This window comes from Leuciscus leuciscus, assembly GCF_965113295.1.
Source record: "Leuciscus leuciscus genome assembly, chromosome: 8".
In the NCBI taxonomy this organism is placed as follows: domain Eukaryota; kingdom Metazoa; phylum Chordata; class Actinopteri; order Cypriniformes; family Leuciscidae; genus Leuciscus; species Leuciscus leuciscus.
Genome location: NC_138732.1, coordinates 14553808 through 14574464, shown reverse-complemented (window position 1 = coordinate 14574464; position 20657 = coordinate 14553808). Strand labels below are relative to the sequence as shown.

Genomic DNA, 20657 nt, shown 5'->3' with positions numbered 1-20657 from the left:
AACTTAATAATGACTGAGCATAATGTAAAGTAAAACGTAAAAGTAAAATGTCTGAACGCCAAACTAAAAAACAAATCTTTCAAAAAAAAAAAAACAACAACGTAATTTCTTTACATAAGCCTACGTGTGACACGTTCTTTCTCATTTTTTTCCCTTCTTTTGTCTTGTATGGAAAAAAATTGCTGACATTGTGTAACGGCCGTCGGCCGAGCCTATTTTTATGTCACCGTTTCCAGTCAAATACCAAGACGCAGACACGTTCAGGTAGCTTCCTCTCGGGAATTTCTTCAGACAATGCAACAAAATAATTTTTTTCACAGCCTATTTCCTGGTCAATGAGAGGGCGGCGTCCTGAACGGGACAGGTGAGTAATATAGCACTCATCTGCAAGGAGTGTTGTTCATTCGTTTATGCAGCGCTAAAGAGTAAAGATGGTCAACTGGATAATCAATCACGGGCTGAGCGCTTTCATCGTGGTATTTAGGCATTGTTTTGCTTGCTATTTGTATAAAAAAAATTGATAATGCAGTTAACTATAAACCTTATGTTAAAGTAAGTCGATCTTTTTATCTGAAGATATTTATGATCTGTATTTGTAGGTGGTGTGGATGGCCATCAACATCTTTCTGTTTGTCCACTTCTACTTATTCTATGATCAGGGTCCACAATTTGAATACACTCGTGAACTTTTAGGGGTAAGTTTGACAGAAAAAAAGCATTTTTCAAAGCGTTTTCTAAGAGAAAATAGGAAGTAAATGATGTAGGCTATTTAATAACATCTTTTTATGTAGTAAAAAGAGAGAAAGTATTAAGGGACTGTTTCTTTTAGTCTGCACTGTCCTGGGCCAGAGCTCCAGCTGCTGTACTCAACTTCAACTGTATGCTGATTCTTCTACCAGTTTGTCGCAACCTGCTGTCTCTTATCCGTGGCTCTTTCATGGTGAGTTGCTGCACACTTGTACCTTTGTGTTTGAGATAGTAGCCTATATGAGACCCTCTGTAAGTATTTGCCCTCATGTCCATTTTTTAGTGCTGTGGACGAACAGTGAGGAAACAGCTGGACAAAAACCTGACTTTCCACAAATTGGTCGCTTACATGATTGCCCTAATGACAGGTAAACAACTTTTCCTTGAAAACTTAATAGGAAGTTGTTGTGCATAAAGTAGGCTTGGTTTTCCGCCTGAATTACAAGAAAGAGCTCACATGTGCCATAGCTATTCAAAACATTCACACTGGCATTTTTCTTTCTTTCTTTCTTTCTTTCATGCTCTGATGCAACAGGATACATAATCAAACATTTTCTCATTATTAACAACACATCAATCACAGTCTGAGTGGTAGTCTGAGTATTTCACCCATGATAACCCTATAGCATTGCAGGTAGTGTTATTCTTTTAGGATCTAGGCCAAATCTGGATAAACATTGACCAAGTTTTGATTTTGTAAGAAGCTGACTGTAGTATTTAACACGTTTGTGTCTGGCTGAAGAGAGTTTTATCCAGCAGGAAATGTTAGGTTTTTCAAATTTCAATGTGAAAAGATAGATCAGAAAAGAAAGAAAGAAAAAAACTAAAAAAGAAACATCCAAAGAAGTTTTAGTCCAAAATGCTGTATTTTAAGTTCTATTAAACAACTTACTCGAGGGGGTTCTGCATGGATATATAAATCATATTTTCAACTTAAATTCAGATTTGCCAGTAAACTATTTTAATGAACAAAAATTAGAATTGTTGTAACAGACATTTTATGTTTTTAAATTTTTACTTTGACATGGTATCTGATTTTGACCTTATGAAATGCTTCTTTAATGCAGCGGTTCACACTGTCGCTCATTTGCTTAACGTGGAGTGGTACAGCAACAGCTTAGATGGTCGATATGGGCCTCTCGCCGGGAATCTGTCCATTCTTGACGACTCCCCTGAATTAGATACTACTTACCTTAATCCCATTCGCTCCACTTCTACGGTGAGTTGTTGTACTTTTCGTTACTTTTATTAAGGTTTTTGATATACACTACCATTAAAAAATGTGGGGTTTCTTTTTTATTTATACTTTTTTTTTTTTAAGCAAGTATGCATCAAATTGATCAAAAGTGACAGTAGACATTTATAATGTTTAAAAAGATTTCTATTTCAAATAAATGCTGTTCTTTTTAACTTTCTATTCATCAAATCCTGGAAAAAAAGTAACATGTTTCCGCTAATATACTAAGCAGCAAAACCGGTTTTAACTGTGCTGATCATAAAAAGTCATGTTTATTGAGCACCGAATCAGCCTATCATAAAGCCTATCAAAAAATGTCTGAAAGATCATGTGACTCGAGTGATGACTGCTGAAAATTCAGCTTTGCCATCACAGGAATATGTATTTTTGATCAAATAAATGCAGCCGCCTTGTTTTTTTACTACTTTCAAAAACATTTTTAAAAAACACTTACCAACCCCAAACTTATGAACGGTACATTACAAATGAGCTCTATACTTTATTTTTTTCTGAGGTGTGATATGCCTGCTCTAATCTTGTTTCCTTCCTCTCCAGACTCCAACGGTTTTTGTATTCACCTCTATCGCGGGTCTCACAGGTGTCGTCATAACTCTTGCCCTCATCCTTATTATCACTTCCTCTATGGAAGTCATTCGCAGGAGCTACTTTGAGGTCTTTTGGTACACGCATCACCTCTTCATCATTTTCTTTGCTGGCTTGGTTTTCCACGGTGCAGGGTAAGGGCTATTTACTGGTTGAGCTCAATTTTAAAACTGATTTATAGTAGATTATTAACAGCAAGTAAACATGCGGTTTGGTTTATTTCTAGACGGATTGTGCGAAGTCAGCAAGAGACCGATCCACCTCACAATAATGATCTCTGCGAAGACCGGCCAGAGATCTGGGGGAAAACACCTGAATGTCCAATCCCGCAGTTTGCCGGAGGGTTTCCTCAGGTAAAAGTTGTCAAATTTACAATGCACAAGCCTATGATAAATTTATTTTTGGTGGTTGCTGAGCTGAATCCTCTGTTGCAGACATGGATGTGGGTGATTGGACCGATGATCATTTACCTTTGTGAGCGGCTTCTACGTTTCATTCGCTACATGCAGCCTGTCAGTTATAGAAAGGTGTGTTGTCATGAACGTTTTGACAAAACTACAAATATATAGTTTATATATATATATAAACTAATAAATATATACTACAAAAAACTACAAATATATAAACTGTATTCATGCTTGTATACTAGATTGTAATCCGCCCATCCAAAGTGTTGGAACTACAGCTGGTTAAGTCTGGATTCAAGATGGAAGTCGGCCAGTATGTGTTCCTCAATTGCCCAGCCATCTCTCAGCTGGAGTGGCACCCATTCACCATGACATCAGCCCCGGAGGAAGACTTCTTTAGTGTGCACATCCGCTCAGTTGGAGACTGGACTGAAAAGCTCATCAGTATGGTCGAAAAGCTACCAGAGGGTGGGCAAGGACCTAAGTATGTACTCTTTGCCATTTTACTTATTCTCTGGGCACAACATATTCATGCAATCTTCAAATTGCTGTTTAATTTCAACTTTAAAATATGCATGAAACAGAAGATACAATAGCCTTTTCTTCCCTATTGTGACATATTGTATGTCTGAGTGAAACACGTAAGAATGTAGGGCGGGGAGGGGGAAGTTATTTTGATCAACAATTATGAGGGCACACAGATTTCCAAAAAATATGATGTGCATGGATTAATAAATCATTTATAATAAACACTGACTATTCCATAAATTACGAATTGTCCATTTTAATTTATTTGGTTTCTTGGTGAAAACAAAATATCAAGAATAATGTATGGATCTTTTATTTTTGTGTCAGGATGGGTGTGGACGGGCCGTTTGGAACCGCGAGCGAGGATGTATTTGATTACGAGGTCAGCATGCTGGTGGGTGCTGGGATTGGAGTGACCCCATTTGCCTCTATCCTGAAGTCCATCTGGTACAAGTTTAAAGACTCCAACCCCAAACTACGAACAAAGAGGGTAAGAACATTTGGGACTTAAATAAGGAAGTTAGTGCAAAGGTCAAGTACAATAACTCCTGTTGTTGCTGTTATATTACAACGGGCTTTATGCCCTAGATAACAAAGTCCGGCATTCCTTGAAACTCAGTTTCCTTACCATTTATAACTTTTGTGTTTAGATTTACTTCTACTGGCTCTGTAGGGAGACACATGCCTTTGAGTGGTTTGCAGATCTCCTACAAGTCCTTGAGAAAGAAATGGAGGAACGAGGAATGAGGGACTTCCTCACATATAAGCTCTATCTCACCGGATGGGACCAGAGTCATGTAGGTGCAAAAAAATAAATCTCCTGTGATATGAAAAGTACGATGAACTTAATTGAAGTATGAGTAATGTGTGCATGTCACAGAACATCTAATCTTGCGTTTACAGGCAGACCATGCAATGGTGCATTTCGATAAGGATACAGATATCATCACCGGCTTAAAGCAGAAGACTCATTATGGCCGACCGAACTGGGATAGAGAATTTGAGCAAGTTCGGCAAGATAACCCGTCGTACGTTTTAAAACTTTTCATCATGTTATTGCTTCCTACATATGATGCTCATAAAATATCCCAACACTAACATTTTATTTTAAATATCAACAGGTCTGTGGTTGGAACATTCTTGTGTGGCCCACAAGCCTTAGCGGAGGTCTTGGAGAAGAAATGTGCAAAGTATTCGGACGTGGATCCACGGAGAACCAAGTTTTACTTCAACAAAGAGAACTTCTGAGGAAATATATTTTACAGGAAACCTAATTCTCTTGAAAGACTTGTGCACTAGGGATTGTGTTCTTCAGCAGTATCAGGATTTGTCATTTATCAAATCTTTCCATCTAAGTGATTCTCTGTTACTGTGACACTACGTGAAAAGTGTGTGAAAACTACGCGACAACCTTCCTGCTGGAAAGTGAACAACTTGCTGGAAGGAACTAATTCCATGTCTGGGTCAAAAGTCCTCTCATTGTATTTTTTTATTTTTTCAAGGTTTGGCTTTTCAAGTTCCTGGTTAGAAATGAATCACCAAGAATTAGGGAAATAGGACCTACATCAGAATGTATTGTGTTTATAAATAACTCCTTGTGTAAATACGTGCACAGCTCAAAAATTAGCATGGCAAGAAGCTGCTGAAAAGGTACTGAGTTTTTGGAAATTTTTGCTCCTTATGAAAGTGAAAAAGAATCACACATTATCTGATCTTACATGTCACATTTGGTTAGTCACTGGTTGTGTAATCATACAAAAGAGGTTTTTTTTTTAAATACTGTACATTATAAATATTATTTGTATGTAAAAAAAAAAAAAAAAAATTCCAGTTTATTTCAAAATCCAGTTCTTTATTTTTTTCATTAGCAGAAAATTGTGAACCACTACTATTAATAAACAACTGATTTCACTTAAAATAAGAAAATATCACTAGAAAACAAAAACAACAACGAAGTTACAGATGTGGAACTCTTGCAAACCAATACAAAAGAATCCAGGTGATGGTTGTCCGATGGGATGCGCATGTTCCTGTAATCACATGAGTTGTAGAGTCAGATTTTCACACTTGCACTTACCCAAATTAACCATGTCTCATTCTGTTACATAACAAAAAAAAACATGTTCCACTTTGTCACAGAGCCTGTAATTATCATAATAAGCTGTTTTAGGACAGATGAGAAAGAAACAAAAGCGCTCACATCACAATAGGAGTCTTCAGGGGGCGCCTGCTGTCTTCTGAATCTGCTCCTTCAGGATCAGGATACTCTGTCTCTGTTCTGGTGGCAACATGGCGATCTGTTCTGGGGTCAGCTGCAAGACCTGCATAATCAAGGCAGCCTAGGAATGTGGAAACACAGCACATAGATTAGTATCTGCGTGACAGAAACCTTGTTACATAATGAAAGATTCAAATTGAAGCGTGGTTAACCTGTGAACTTTTAAATCAACATGTCAACAAGTAATTCTGGAAAATCTGGTCAGTGAAACACTTAAGGATGTAGTGATGCTGATCTGAAAAGGGTGTGAAAAATAATAAAATAAAATTACTCACCTTCTCGTGGTCTTGTGATGACACATCTGACGTAGGACCCTGTTAAAAGACAGACAGAATTAAAACATGCAGATATTTGAATTAAGTCCTGCAAGCTGAATACTGCTCTCCGAGAGAGGGGCTGCAGTGGAAAATTGAAATGAACATGATTTTTTGGGGAAAACATTATTTTTCCTTTGCAATGAAAACCATTTGGGGTCAGACAGACTTTTTTTTTTAAACAATTCATATTTTTATTCAGCAAGAAGATATTAAATTGATTAAAAGTGACAGCGAAGACTATATAAAAATATATAATTGATATAAATGCTGTTCTTACGTACTTTATATTAAATCAAAGACAAAAAAAAAATAATTTGTTTTCACAAACATTTAGCAGTACAACTTTTTTTTTTCAACATTAATAATACAAATAATAAGAAATGCTTCCTGAGCAGCAAATCAGCATGTTAGAATGATTTCTGAAGGATCATGTGACATTGAAGACTGGAGTAATGGCTGTTGAAAATTCAGCTTTGCCATCACAGGAATAAATTACATTTAAAAATATATTAAAATAGAAAAGTAATTTTGAATTGTAATAATATTTCACAACATTAGAGTTTGACACTGTATTTCTCATCAAATAAATGCAGTATTGGTGAACATGAGACACCCCAAACTTTTGGGGTGTTCATTTGATAAAATTTTTTTTGTTTTATTTGCATCTTTTTAAGGGCTTTGTTTTTCTTAATAATTCTGTTTAGTACTATTTTTTGTAAAGCTGCTGTATTTAATATTAATACTGAATGGAAAAAAAGCTTATAACCTAATACACAGTAAATAGTTTCCAGTTCATTTTTAATCATTTGTTTTTTTTATTCAGGACAATGGCAAATAAAAGCGAATCAATTTTGCAAACCTGCTTTCCTTAAATAATCACGTTTAGTACAACAAACACAGGTTCTTTTGACTTGAACACATAGTTGCCTTTATATTTTAGGAAGGGGGTCCCTCACAAGGCTATGATTACATTTGAAGTATTAAAACGTTTGAAAAAAAGCAAACTATAGGAGTGTGGAAATCTTACTGGTCTCACTGCTGGAGGTGCACTTTGTGCCATGCCGTGGGGGGGGGGACCCTGCATTCCACCAGCAACAGGAACCCTCTGGCCAGATATCGGACCCCGAGCATCAACAGCTCTTGGATCACGACCTTGAGGAATTAAGAAAAGGTCTAAAAATCTTATTTGTAAGAGAAATCCTTCAATCAGAGTTTTCTTTCAGTAAGGAGCAAAACCAGTATTACAGATATACAAACCAAATCAACAAATGAAGTGAAACCACATCTTCAAGTACCTCTTGGCTCCATGGGTGGACCACGCTGGTCCATCATAGGGCCTCTAGGTTCTCCCATCATGGGTCCTCCTCTCATGTCATGAGGGCCACGCATGTCTGGGGGAGCCATGTGCATGGGCGGCCCCTGATGTTGCGGAGGGCCTCCAATGTAACCACGCCTGTACGTGAACAATAAGCAAAAAAATAAGCTTTCGTTATTAACTTAAACTGTAAAAGCAATAAAAAAAAGATTTAGTGGTCAATAAATTGCCATAAAAGTCTGATGTACACTACCATTCAATAGTTTAGGCTCAGTTTTTTTTTTAAGAAAGCAGGGACGCATTAAATTGATGAAAAGAGACCGTAAAGATATTAATGTTACAAAAGACTTCCATTTCAAATAAATGTGGTTCTTTTGATCTGTCTATTCAAAAAATCCTGAAACAAAATCTATCACAATTTCCACAAAAATATTAAACAGCACAACTGTTTTTAACATTTATAAGAAGAAATGTTTCTTGCGCACCAAATCAGCACAACAGTTTTTACTGTATGTACAGTAAATGCAGCCTTGGTGACCATAAGACTACGTTTAAAAACATTTAAAAAACCTTAACCTCAAACCTTAATAAACAATGACTTTAAATGATAATTTTTTCCATTATATTTTATTTACCTGATTATTATTTCATTTGTCAGACTTTACAGGGTTAATAGCAAATGCATAAAGGGGGAAAAAATTAAGCTAACAAAACTAATGACCTGTGATCATCTATTCTGAATGTCACTGCAACAGATTTTTAGTAGGCATTACCCTGGCTCCACCACATCTCCAGTAACATTGACCAAAGATCCACCTCGCGGGTCGTTCGGACCATCACCAAGAAGGCCTCTGGGTGGGATCCCTGGAGGGCCTTGCGGGGCCCCTCGCATTGGGGCACGTGGGTCTACTATTGGCACTGAGAACAAAGAACAATTATGATTTAAAGAAAAGTGCATGCATTGTAACTCTGACAAGACTCTAAAAGAGATCTGTCTACAGAATCATAATGATGAAAGAAACTAGTGACAAAGTGCATTACACAAACATTTCAAAACATGGACATGTCCTTTTATGCAAAAAAAAAAAAAAAGAATAATGTTGTTGTATTGTTAAACACAAATTTCCAAGGTATGACACCGTTATGATACACCAGGGCATTTCCTCGAGTGTCAAGGAAATTAAACTAAAGGAAACAAAAAGGTTGTATTTCAGAAACAAAAGGATACTGTTTCACCTGTCACAGTGACTTTCATACCGAAGGGTTTCAACATCTTTAGAAAGTAAAACTCATAAATACTCATCTCTATTCTGCTACACTGGCACATTCCATTAGGTAACAAGACTTCATTGTTCAGGTTTTGGATTCGGACACTAAAAAAAGTCAAAACTGTTTACAATGCGTCAAGCACTTTTGTTTTAGAGACAAACAAAGGCACACCTATGTTTCAACACTATTTATGAACATGTTTTAATCAACGAATATTGCTTTACAATGTTTTTGAGTCATTCTCTCTCTTTGACATGATTGGAAGTTGCACTTTATTAATTGCAAACTGCCACAAAGTTCACACACTGCTGTCAATTCAGACGTGGTGTTTAGGGGTATGCCGACAGAAGGAGTGGACTCCAAAAGGTGCACATAGGGGTAAGATAACGAGCAGGAGACAGTCTTGACAGCCCTGTTTTGAGCAGACCAGAGTTATACCCATAATACCTTGAGGCCGCTCGATAGCAGCCTGCCCAGCTGCTCCCACAGAAGAGTCTTGAAGGGTTCCTGGGTCAGCATTAAGTGAAGAGAACAGGAGAAAGAACTGAGACAGCGCACGGTAGCACTTACTGATATTACCCAGGGATGCTTGTACTGATGTTTATGGACATGGGTTAAAGTAGGGGTCGATATGGGTTTCTAATTGGCTAATGCAGATACTGTATAAATATCAAGAAATCAAGATCGATGTCTTATATAAATTTGAGGTCAGTACGTTGTTTTTTTTAAAGAAGTCTCTTTTGTTCACCAAGGATGCAACTATTTGACCAAAAATCAAATATAAATTTTTTTGAAATACAACTTATTCCTGTGAATTTTCAGCAGCCATTACTCCAGTATTCAGTGTCACTGATTTGGTGTTCAAGAAACATTTCTTCTTATTAAACACATTTAAAAATGGTTGTGCTGCTTAATATTTTTGTGGAAACATATCTATATATATATATATCTATATATATCTATATATATATATATATATATATATATATATATATATATATATATATATATATATATATATATATATTTTTTTTTTTTTTACAGTTTTTATTCATTTAATGCATCCTTGACAAATAAACATAAAAAGATTAAATTAAATAAAATTACTGACCCCCAAATTTTTAACAGTAGCATACACAAAGTTATAATATCTATTACAAATTAAACACTTTTTAAATTTACAAAAAATATTTAAAGGTATAAAGGCTTTAATTTTGGATCTGACGTAAGTGGGAAATTCCACTTCTGTCTATCATGCACAGTCATCGGCTGATGGCAATCATCCTAAAATGGTGATTATAAAGGTAAAGTGTGTAATTTCATAATTTTAAGCACTTTAATGCAATTAAAATATTTAAGACTCAACCAAATGTTGAGAGTTTGTTACAGGACTTTCTGACCAATTGAAAACAGAATTTTTGATAAAACTGTTTTTGTAACTCCATTAGGTGACAGCAACAACTTAGAAATCACACACTTCACCTTGAAAAGATGAGAACGAAAATGAAATATCTACATAAAAGCTTGCCCAATACTGCTTTCTTGTGGACAGGTTTGGTAATGGTGTTCAGGAGGTACAAAGAAATCATGTAGCGATGTGATCATTTTCTCACTATGACTTATAATATCCTAAATGAGTAATGCACTGGTAATGCCTTAAATGAGTACCTGGTCCCCTATCCATGGGCACAGGGCCTCCAGGAGGGATCCCTATCTGAGGCTGCATCCCACCTGTAGAGGGAGGGAGCAGAGGTAAACTGCTATCTATGCACACAGATACACAAGCGCCAAAGTACTGCAAGGACAACTGGGCTTACCAGCTGGTCCCATGGGTCCCTGTCCTGGCATTGGTCCAGGTACTCCACCCCCCATCTGTGGAGGCTGCATCATTTGAGGGGCTCCGTTCACATGCATACCTGGCTGTGAGTCACAGGATCAATAGAAAATTACTCATTAGTGCCATGAATGAAGAGAACGGCTTAACTGTCCATGAACCCAACTGAAACTTTTTTTAAATATCAACCATGAGCTGTTTTTCATTCACTGAAAGACTACAGAGCATATCTGACAATGAAGACAATTATTTTTTTTTATGTAGAACAAATGCTGATGACTATTATGTCATTATGAATAAACTATTTAAATCACAATGGAATAAAAACACTAACTTGAGATTTTGAAATGTGTTCAGTCTTTACATCAAAATAACAGTAAGACTTTCTATTTCTCTCATACAAAGTACATGCCAAGCAAAACTGAGTTTCAGGAGGAAAATATCCAAGTGCATTTATTGGGTTTTATTTAAAGCTGCAGTTCTTCACTTTTTTGTGTGTTCAAAATTTACAGAAATTATATAATGAGTACATCATGAATCCATTTTCCAAACCGTGTTTTTGTCTTATCCTGAATCACTAAGGTACACTTATAATAAGTGTCTATATTCTGACTATTTTAGACTGGCTCGGGTCGTAGTCGAACCGCTGCGGAGTAGCCCAGTACCTGCGTGACTCATCATAGACATAAACAGAGAGAAGTAGCTCCGGCTACAATGTTCTTATGCAAGACACATGCAGTTCTGTTTATTAACCGCTAGAGTGCCTAAAGTTACGGACTGGAGCTTTAAATTGTCATAACATGTACATGCCCTAACAAATCGTTGGTATACTAAGCATAATCAGTGAAAAATTGTCCATGTTAAAGCACAAAAGGGTAAAAAAGTTTCAGAAGTTGGGGCCAGCAAGACTTTTATTCAGCAGGGATGCATTAAATTAATCAAAATTTTACAGTATTGACGAACATATTTCAGATGTGATTTTTTTATTATTTTTTTACTTTCTATTAATCTATTTCTATTAATCAGAAATGTTACTTGAGCACTAAATAAGCATATTAGAATGATTTCTGAAATATCATGTGATATGAAATCCATCACAGGAATACATTAATTTAAAATAGAAAAAAGTTTTTTATTATAATATTGCAAAATATTGCACAATATGACTATTTTTTACTTTCGATTAAAATGCAACCTTGATGAGCATAATAGCCTCTTTTTTTTTTTAAGCATTAAAACCCCCAAGCTTTGAATGGTAGTGTATCATAACAGACAAAGCACTACATGCATCTCGTGATACAAGTGTTCAGAAAGCGATGAAAGATGTAATACTGACCATTGGTTGTGGCTGAGAGACAGGGACATTGGGCTGAGGGAGGGGCTGGTTAGGTACCGGCACCGGCCCAGGCTGAGGGCTCGGGTTTATGGGCTGAACCACAGCCGGACGGTGAAGCATTTTCTGTAAGAGATGATTTTTCTATTGACTATCTTATACAGTTTAAAATGCCACATACTAAACATTTGGTTAAAAACACTTTCAAAATCCTTGATATTTATAAGAGTGCTTATTTAAGAAGGTTATTAAGACATTCCCAAGTCTGTCCAATCCATGTACTAAGACACTTTCCATTCTTCTATGTAATGCACTCCTCTTTAATGATCTTACCAGAGCGATTTCAGGATCCACAATCCTCATGACCACCTGAGCCTGCAGCAAGGCATAAGCTAGCTGAGGGTTCTGCAAGAGCATGTTCCTGGCCTCCTGGGGACTGTTCTGCACACAGAGCTGTACAAGCAAAAAAACAGGATCAGAATTCTAACAATCACTTCAAAACAACAATTCATTTTAAATCAGATTACTTGGAACAATAAAATTAAATACATAATAAATAGCAGATAAAGGATGAAGTGCTAAGTTCACCCAAAAATGAAAAAATATCTGTCGCCCCTTATGTCATTCAAACCTGTACGACTTTGACTAATTTTCAAAATACAAATGAAGATATTTTTAATAAAACCTGAAAGATTTCTGTCCCAACATTGGAAGTCCATGAATTTCACACTTCAAAAAGTTTATAAAAACACGTTAAAATTAATCCACATAAATCTAATCCGGTCTAATCCAACTCTTCTGAAAAGAAACATTAGATTTTTATGATAAAAAGATTTACTTTAAGCTTTTATTCACAGAAAAAGAAATCTTTTTTTTAATCTGTGTTGATCAATGTTTATTGATGTCTTTATGAACTTTCTGAAACGTCAATGTTTTGCTGGAATAGATCTCTCAGAATTCATTAAAAATATTTGTGTTCTGAAGATGAACAAAAGTCTTATGAGTTTAAAATGACATGAGTAAATGATGACAGAATTTTCATTCTTGGGTGAACTATTGGTTTAAGTAACTTGCTTTCTCCAGCTATTTTTAGACCCATTTGATCTGAAATATCACTCTTATTGGGTTTTTAATGTTTTACCTTTTTCTTTAGTGTGTAATGTATCTGTTTGTGCATGAATATGATCCTTAAAGTTGCAAAGTTTTTGGTCTCCCACAAAGGGATCTAACAGATCCAAAACGTCAAGTACAGATATTACTTCCTTAAACGTCTACTACGTCACAATGTGAAATATTAGCATAATGACCACCCAATGGCATATGTATAAAAAATAAAAATAAAATATAAAAAAATAAAAAGGCCTTCAGAAAACTGTAGTGTTTTCGTGGAGAGCATTTTACAGAGGACAGCTTCCTGAACCTGGGACAGTACAACGCCGGCTATATACAACTTCCAAATATACTACTTACCACTGTGAAACGGTCTGCTCAAGTCAAGCTTGCAAAGTTGTTTTCGATTGATTGGGTTAATCGTCTGCATTTTCAGAATCTGACTCGGCTCGAACTGATACGGTAAAACTACGGTACGGTAACAACATAATTAAAGGGTTAGTTCACCCAAAAATGAAAATTATGTCATTAATGACTCACCCTCATGTCGTTCCAAGCCCGTAAGACCTCCGTTCATCTTCGGAACACAGTTTAAGATATTTTAGATTTAGTCCGAGAGCTTTCTGTCCCTCCATTGAAAATGTATGTACGGTATACTGTCCATGTCCAGAAAGGTAATAACGACATCAAAGTAGTCCATGTGACATCAGTGGGATAGTACGAATTTTTTGGAAGCATCGAAAATACATTTTGGTCCAAAAATAACAAAAACGACTACTTTATTCAGCATTGTATTCTCTTCCGGGTCTGTTACTGACATGTCTGCTGACGTAAGACGCTGCTGACGTGTTATCTGGTGCGCCCGAGCTTCGTTTACAGTCTGAGGGAGACGCACGCTGTAAACAAAACAATCTTCGCAAACATGCCTAAGGATTTCGACACAGAGGAAGACTTGCATTTTTTTGCCCAGCCATATTTATTTGAACCCGAATACACGGACGAAGAACTAAGCAGCGTCTTACGTTAGCAGCGTCACTGCAGAGTCGTGAACGCGGATTGACAACAGACCCGGAAGAGAATACAATGCTGAATAAAGTCGTCGTTTTTGTTATTTTTGGACCAAAATGTATTTGAGATGCTTCAAAAAATTCTAACTAACCCACTGATGTCACATGGACTACTTTGATGATGTCGTTATTACCTTTCTGGACATGGACAGTATACCGTACATACATTTTCAATGGAGGGACAGAAAGCTCTCGGACTAAATCTAAAATATCTTAAACTGTGTTCCGAAGATGAACGGAGGTCTTACGGGCTTGGAACGACATGAGGGTGAGTCATTAATGACATAATTTTCATTTTTGGGTGAACTAACCCTTTAACTGCATGTTAACAATTGTCTAACGCCTTGGAAGCTGAAGCTTGGGATTATGGTGACGTTACATTTCCGACACAAGCTTGAGGTGTTTGGCCAATCACAACGCACTGGGTCTGCTGGCCAATCAAAGCACTATAAGCTTTTAGTAAGGAGGGGTTTTGGAGAAATCAGCACGTCTCAGACAGACATTAAAGCATGTTAGCCTATTCTATTAACACAAAAAACGAAATAATTATATTTTAAAATAGCATCATATGAGCCCTTTAAATTTAACAAGCCACTTTCCAAAAGTCACCTTCATCTGTTTCATAAGCTCAAACATCTGCTCAGGGGGCAGGCTGGCTACTGCCCGGCTGATGGACTCTGGGGCTTCTTCTGTTGTGCAGCCGTCTCCATAAGGGGACTCGATAATAGGGGCACCAGTACCCAAACCTGAGGAAACAAGCATGCAGCTCAAACAAAACAGCCATTTTTATAACTCAAGATTTATAAGTCAAACTTTCAAACTCTGTTTGGGTGGAATATTACATTTAAAAAGTACTGAAACTTACTTTTGAGCTCCTCTTTATTCTTCTCACTAGCAGCATTGTCGACGCGGAGGGCTCTGCCACTGAACTCTCTGCCGTTCAGGTTACGCATGGCACTGAGCGCTGTCTCCTGATCCTGGTACTCACAAAAGCCATATCCCTTTGGCTTACCTGTTTCTCTGTCATACACCAACCTGCAAGATGTTTTTTTAATTCTAGATCAGCACCAGGTTTCCTCAAAGTGACCAGAGCATATCGTTGTTTCAAGCATTATCGTGCATACCTAAAACTGACGACAAGTCCAACCTCTGAGAAGATGTCTTTCAGTTGCTCCTCTGTGGCCTCATATGGGATGTTTCCCACTGTTACCAAAAAACAAACAAATATGGAAATAAGAAATCATGTTGCACATGCACACTGATGTACTGTTGCAGCATCTGTTTAGGAGCTACTCAATTTGTTTTAACACTTTTTATCACTTACACCATTGAATCATTACGTCCATTGCAAAACTTAGCAGAGGGACCGTATGAAATCTGCAGTAGTTTTACAACTAATGATGTGTATGTGAACATGTATGCAAAAAATATTAATTCTAGTAAAAATGTAGGAGTCTACCAAACAGTCAGATAAAGTGGTACATAATTTAAGGCAGGTTGTAGGTTAGTGCGGTTTAGCTTAGCGGCTAATGAAACAGAATGGTAACGTTACATACAAGAAACAAACGAATCCAAACTCTTCACACATACCGAAAACCGAACGTAGCGAGCGGTCCACGGCAGGATCCCTGGCAGCAGCTGCGGCTGCTGCAGCGGCAAGTGCTAAATTCGCCATATGTTCAATGATAAAGTCACAGTAAACACGACCAAAGCATCAGAAAAGACCGATGAGAAGCCGGAAACCGTGTGGGAAAAATATAGATGGTGCTACACAACCGGTACATTGATATTTCAAAATAAGAGTCCGAGCAAGCGCTTTTTTCCCCTGCACAACAAAATTATATAGCTTACCAAAATTATATAAAAAAAATTATAATTCAAATAAAATACTTTGTAAAGCTCACAATCAATTATTTTTGGATTTTATTTATTTATAGAATATATAATATTAATGTGGCTGGTTGGGGTTTATGTTTATGGAATTTAGCCCACACTAACATGAATTAAATAATTCGATTTCTTTTTTTCTTTTTCTTTTTCTTTTTCTTTTTCTTTTTCTTTTTCTTTTTCTTTTTCTTTTTCTTTTTTTCTTTTTTCTTTTTTTTCTTCTTTTTTATATTTTTTTCTTAAAATAGAACTTGTGATGTCCCTCTATGGGTGTGGGTCTTCTAATATAGCCTACATTTTGAGATTTTTTGTTAAAGAATTGTTACATTTTTAGTGAATGAAAACAAAATATGAAACAGCCGATTCTTGATGCCACAGGTTCATCGGATGCAGAACACCAATACTTTTTAAAGAAAACACAAAATGAATAATAGGCTTATCTCTTAAGTGTTATCTCAGCAAATGAAACAAATTGTCACAGTGAGAGCTCAGAAGTGCATGTGTATTTATCAACCTAAATATCTTAGGGAGATTTTTCTCATGCCTTTAGCTTAACTGAGGGGTTGTTCGTTTTCTTTTTCTTTTTCTTTTTCTTTTTCTTTTTCTTTTTCTTTTTCTTTTTCTTTTTCTTTTTCTTTTTCTTTTTCTGCAAAGCTGCTTTAGAACAATATATAGGCCTTATAAAACTACAAATAACTACTATAAATAAGCTATAAATTAAATTGTTAAGGAACTAAAAATTCAAACGGAAATTAAAGTTATGGATTTTTCTACATGCAGATTACGAAATATATGTTGTCAGTTCTTGATTTGTACAGTGTTCCTGTTAGAAGACTTGGAATATAGTGCATGAGTATAGTGCATGAGTCGTCTCTTTATAATGCGTTTATAATACTTTTGTATCCTTTTTGCAGCCTGACAGCCCTTGGTTCCTACTTTCAGTGTAATGAAATAGCAGAAATTCAAAACAAAATTCAAAACGTCTCCTTTTGTGTTCCACAAAAGAAGTCAGGAAAATGGGTTTGAAACAACATGAGGATTAGTAAATGATGTCAAAATTTCCATTTTGTGGTTGAACTTTCCCTCCGATACATCCTGTGGCCCCTTTCGGTTACTGAGGCCCCCTGTGAACCATGTACCCTGAGAGGCACTGGAATAAAGAATCTATTTTATTTGCTTTTTTTATTTTTTTTTAAGAAACCAACATTAAATAAATCTGAACTCAAAACTCTCCGTTAAATATTGTTTGTGAGATGAAAAAAGAATCACAATACATGTGATCACAGAAGGATTTTGATTTGTTCTTGCAATACTGTAAAATTAGGCATTCGAGTGTGAGCATCAAACAGCCTTTGAGGGTCTTGTGTTTTGTGTGAGTTCACACAGTATAGTTAATCAGTAGAATCAGCAGTTTTTTTTTATTATTATTATTTATTTTATCTTATAAAATATAAATTAATCAAGAGCATGTTGTTTTGTTTATTATTTACTGTAAATCATGTAATATGAATTTCTTCAGAACCTTGGACAGCTCCAACACTGCCATTAAATCAAGAAATTATAATGACATGATAAGCTATAACTATATTTCAGTAAATCTATTCAGTGAAGACAATCTAATGCCCTCTCTCTTCTATAAACTACATTGTTCAGCATTTATTTTGCTCATCATTATAGAGAGTGGAAATTTGATATTATATATACATTTATGACAACAGTAATGCTTACAAATGTGGATTAGAGTAACCTCTTTCCAGAAGTGATATCTGTATGTATTAGATTGTTTACTTCAGCTTATTTTGGGGCCTAAAAGAGGTCTATAATAAGACAGGCCTCACTTGCCAGAAGTCCTTAAGCTTTTTGTTAGTTGCAATTTGATTAGTCTGGAAATTGTCACATATTCAAGGTCATTTGAACAAACTCAATTTTGGCATTACAAATATTCAGTATTAGCTTCATGTTCATTTTATGTCATTACTAATAGGCAACTAATAAAATAAACGTGTATTTATATCAATGTAAGTGAATGTTAATTTGCCTGTGCATTCAGAATTAAACAATCATCTCCACCAATTAATTTCCATGATTTTTTTTCAGCCATTTCCCCCCAGTGGTCATTAGAGATTTTCAGCAGATAACATATTTTAGAGCTGAGTATAACAATTTAGCAAGGCTATTTATGTCTAAAATGTCATGCTTAAAGATTTCCTGGTTTACCAAAAAACGTGTCTCGCTCTGTTGAGAATTTAAATAGAGGCTTGTCTGACACTTTTATCCAAAGCATCTTAGCCTATATTTAATCAGTTTGTGTTTTTCCCTGGAATTACAATCTTTGATAATGGCATTGCTAGCTAGCACCATGCCCTATAAGCTCAGTTATAAGTGTAGCACTGGGCCAAGTTGCATTAATTAAAGTCTACTTTAATTGGTGTCTGAATGTGTAGGAAAGGCAATCAAGCACAAATGTGTGATGCTGGGTAATCATTAAAGTTAACAGTAGGGGTCGCACAAACACTATTCTTCACTTCACGCTAGCACTCCGCTAGTAATGCCGCCGTCATTACCAAAGGATTTTATTTACAGTTGAGCTGATGGCGTTGCGATTTGATTCATTCTCCACCAAAATATACGAATATTATTAACTTATTTGTTTATAGCACTCTTCAGTCCCATCGGCCTTATTCAAACAGCCTGGAATTTGCAACCTATGTTATTGTTCGGAACCACAGTTGACCAGGAAACACTACGCTGTGCTTATAGAAGTATCGCGACGTCGTTCAAACTCGGAGGCAAATTTCTGCATTCTGTAACACGAAAAATGCTTGGTTCCACTGGGGCTCGAACCCAGGACCTTCTGCGTGTAAAGCAGACGTGATAACCACTACACTATGGAACCACTTGTAAACGTTTGGCTCGTGAGAGCAACACAAAACAGACAGGCCGACAAATTGCCCGGATTACGCCCCTACATCGCATTTAACAGAGCTTTAAGGTCGTTATCTATCTATCTATCTATCTATCTATCTATCTATCTATCTATCTATCTATTTCAATCAGTAAGTGAAAATATCAGTTCATATCAAAATATTCAGATGATGTATTTTTCAGAGACATTGTGGGGTTAATATGCAAACATCTCAATATATTCTCTTCATTACATTGCTTCAGGCAAAATGGGTGCATAAAGCTTGATGCACTTTTTAATTAAAATCACATGACAGTTCCTCATTAAGCTTTCTTGTGAATTTCTGTTGACTTCTGTTATTTTGGCTTTTCTGTGTGAAATAAGAGTTGACAAGGGCTGTAGTTGTACTTTTGGTCAGGTTGTAAAATAAATAAATAAATGTGTGTGAAGTAGGGGTGTAACAATATATCGTGTCACAATATATCGCAATACAAAAATGCAACGTATCGTGGATAGTGAGTGACAATATTTACTGTGTGCACCTAAAATAAAAATGACTGTGTGAGAATAAAATCAGGTTATTAGAGTTTTAGTGTCAATAATACATTAAACTACTACATAATGTTGAATACAATGTATAATAATGCAGTGGGGGAATATTTGTTTCCTGATAATGCCAAATGTCCTCCGTTACCAGTAAAAAGTGGCCTACATTATTTTAAATATATCTAGTCAGGGATAGAGCATATTCATCTAAAATAATTCTGTATTTCCAGCTTCAGAATCATGACTATTTTTATTCTGGTGTCACAATTGTCCTGTGCATTGGGTTATCAGTCGAAGCATATTCATTTACACCCACAATGTAATATCAAATTTAGCATTTTAATCAACAGTAAATTTTTGTTAACCTTTTATCATGTCTTGGAGTATCGGAATAATATCGCATCGTGAATTCAGTATTGTGAAATGTATTGAATCGTGACATGAGGGTGTCGTTACACCCCTACTGTGAACGTATTGTGGCACTGACGGCATTGCATAAAGATTGGAAAGCTTGGTAGACCAGAGTGAAGGAACAGTGAAGAACTGCCAAAGACAGACACTCAGTCAAGGCATTTTCTTTAATTTAGTGTTTGAATTCTTTAACGCCTCTCAGTTTCTGAAAGATAAACAATTACACCTTAGAAAATGCTGGTTGTTGAAACAACCCAGCATTTTTTATCACATGCCCATGTAATTTACAAAGTTTTCTCCTTGGTTTCACTCCCTATAAGACCATGCATGCTCTTTGATTTTACAGCACAGTCGAAACGCCAAGATAATGCACTCTTAAATGCATATGGACAAAATTGGACAATTAGTCAGTAATTGCACTCCCACCCCCCTTTGTTAATTATAAATAATAACAGCATTGTTTTAATTGGCACTGGGGTTTATATCAGTATAACCTCTTCAACATAGCAGGTCAAGTTCAGTGGCCTGCAGTGGTTCTGAAATAAGGAGGCCAAGTCCTCACAGTTTCTTTTTAAAATATAAATCAAATGTAAATTCAAGTCCCAGTTACACTTAATGTTGTCACATGTTCCTGGTTAAATAAACATTACAGAGAAACCAAATTCAATTCTATTTTGTATTCTAACGTTCTTTTTATCAAAACCAATTATAAATCTCATCAAAGTTTTATTTAAGCATTTTTACATGTAGGCCTATTCCAAAATAATAATTAAAGGCAGTAACAATTTAAACAATATATTTTATTTGTGAACTGATGTTCAACTGTACTTTTTAATAGTCAAGTTATTTTCATTAGTCATCAA

General features: G+C 36.0%; 2 protein-coding genes and 1 long non-coding RNA gene across 4 annotated transcripts; 1 reads left to right on the top strand and 2 right to left on the bottom strand.

Annotated features, from left to right (window-relative positions):
* The first annotated feature begins 385 nt into the window (after nucleotides 1-385).
* nox1 (NADPH oxidase 1) lies at nucleotides 386-5286 on the top strand. The gene is made up of 13 exons (XM_082178220.1): nucleotides 386-476; nucleotides 600-695; nucleotides 830-940; nucleotides 1031-1115; nucleotides 1815-1966; nucleotides 2540-2721; nucleotides 2814-2940; nucleotides 3022-3114; nucleotides 3237-3478; nucleotides 3850-4012; nucleotides 4173-4319; nucleotides 4426-4550; nucleotides 4644-5286. The coding sequence occupies exons 1-13, from the start codon at nucleotides 432-434 to the stop codon at nucleotides 4768-4770; spliced, it is 1695 nt and encodes a 564-aa protein (XP_082034346.1). The 5' UTR covers nucleotides 386-431; the 3' UTR covers nucleotides 4771-5286.
* A 67-nt stretch (nucleotides 5287-5353) lies between these two features.
* Nucleotides 5354-15803, bottom strand: cstf2 (cleavage stimulation factor, 3' pre-RNA, subunit 2). Of its 2 annotated transcripts, XM_082178223.1 has the most exons (15): nucleotides 15636-15803; nucleotides 15170-15248; nucleotides 14911-15080; nucleotides 14655-14791; nucleotides 12202-12321; nucleotides 11872-11994; nucleotides 10519-10621; nucleotides 10370-10432; nucleotides 9149-9208; nucleotides 8206-8350; nucleotides 7413-7570; nucleotides 7145-7269; nucleotides 6076-6114; nucleotides 5723-5861; nucleotides 5354-5552 (listed from the first exon to the last, which is right to left on the bottom strand). In XM_082178223.1, exons 1-14 carry the CDS (start codon nucleotides 15718-15720, stop codon nucleotides 5739-5741), a joined length of 1530 nt encoding a protein of 509 aa, XP_082034349.1. In that variant the 5' UTR covers nucleotides 15721-15803; the 3' UTR covers nucleotides 5354-5552; nucleotides 5723-5738. The 2 variants fall into 2 exon arrangements, with proteins under 2 accessions (XP_082034349.1, XP_082034350.1); XM_082178224.1 differs by lacking the exon at nucleotides 9149-9208 and having other exon boundaries at nucleotides 15636-15802.
* LOC309504945 lies at nucleotides 9418-10363 on the bottom strand. Its single transcript, XR_014208237.1, has 2 exons — nucleotides 9744-10363; nucleotides 9418-9660 (listed from the first exon to the last, which is right to left on the bottom strand). It is a non-coding gene; the product is annotated as an uncharacterized lncRNA (long non-coding RNA).
* Nucleotides 15804-20657: the final 4854 nt, after the last annotated feature.

What these genes read in the sequence shown, in the direction of transcription:
- nox1 (XM_082178220.1), top strand. Translation starts at nt 432, where the DNA reads ATGGTCAACTGGATAATCAATCACGGGCTGAGCGCTTTCATCGTG. An exon ending in CCATTCGCTCCACTTCTACG is followed by an intron (nt 1,967 to 2,539) that starts GTGAGTTGTTGT and finishes CTTCCTCTCCAG; the next exon opens with ACTCCAACGGTTTTTGTATT. An exon ending in TTGCCGGAGGGTTTCCTCAG is followed by an intron (nt 2,941 to 3,021) that starts GTAAAAGTTGTC and finishes CCTCTGTTGCAG; the next exon opens with ACATGGATGTGGGTGATTGG.
- cstf2 (XM_082178223.1), bottom strand. Translation starts at nt 15,720, where the DNA reads ATGGCGAATTTAGCACTTGCCGCTGCAGCAGCCGCAGCTGCTGCCAGG. An exon ending in TCTCTCAGCCACAACCAATG is followed by an intron (nt 10,622 to 11,871) that starts GTCAGTATTACA and finishes TGTGACTCACAG; the next exon opens with CCAGGTATGCATGTGAACGG. An exon ending in TCCACCCATGGAGCCAAGAG is followed by an intron (nt 7,270 to 7,412) that starts GTACTTGAAGAT and finishes TAATTCCTCAAG; the next exon opens with GTCGTGATCCAAGAGCTGTT.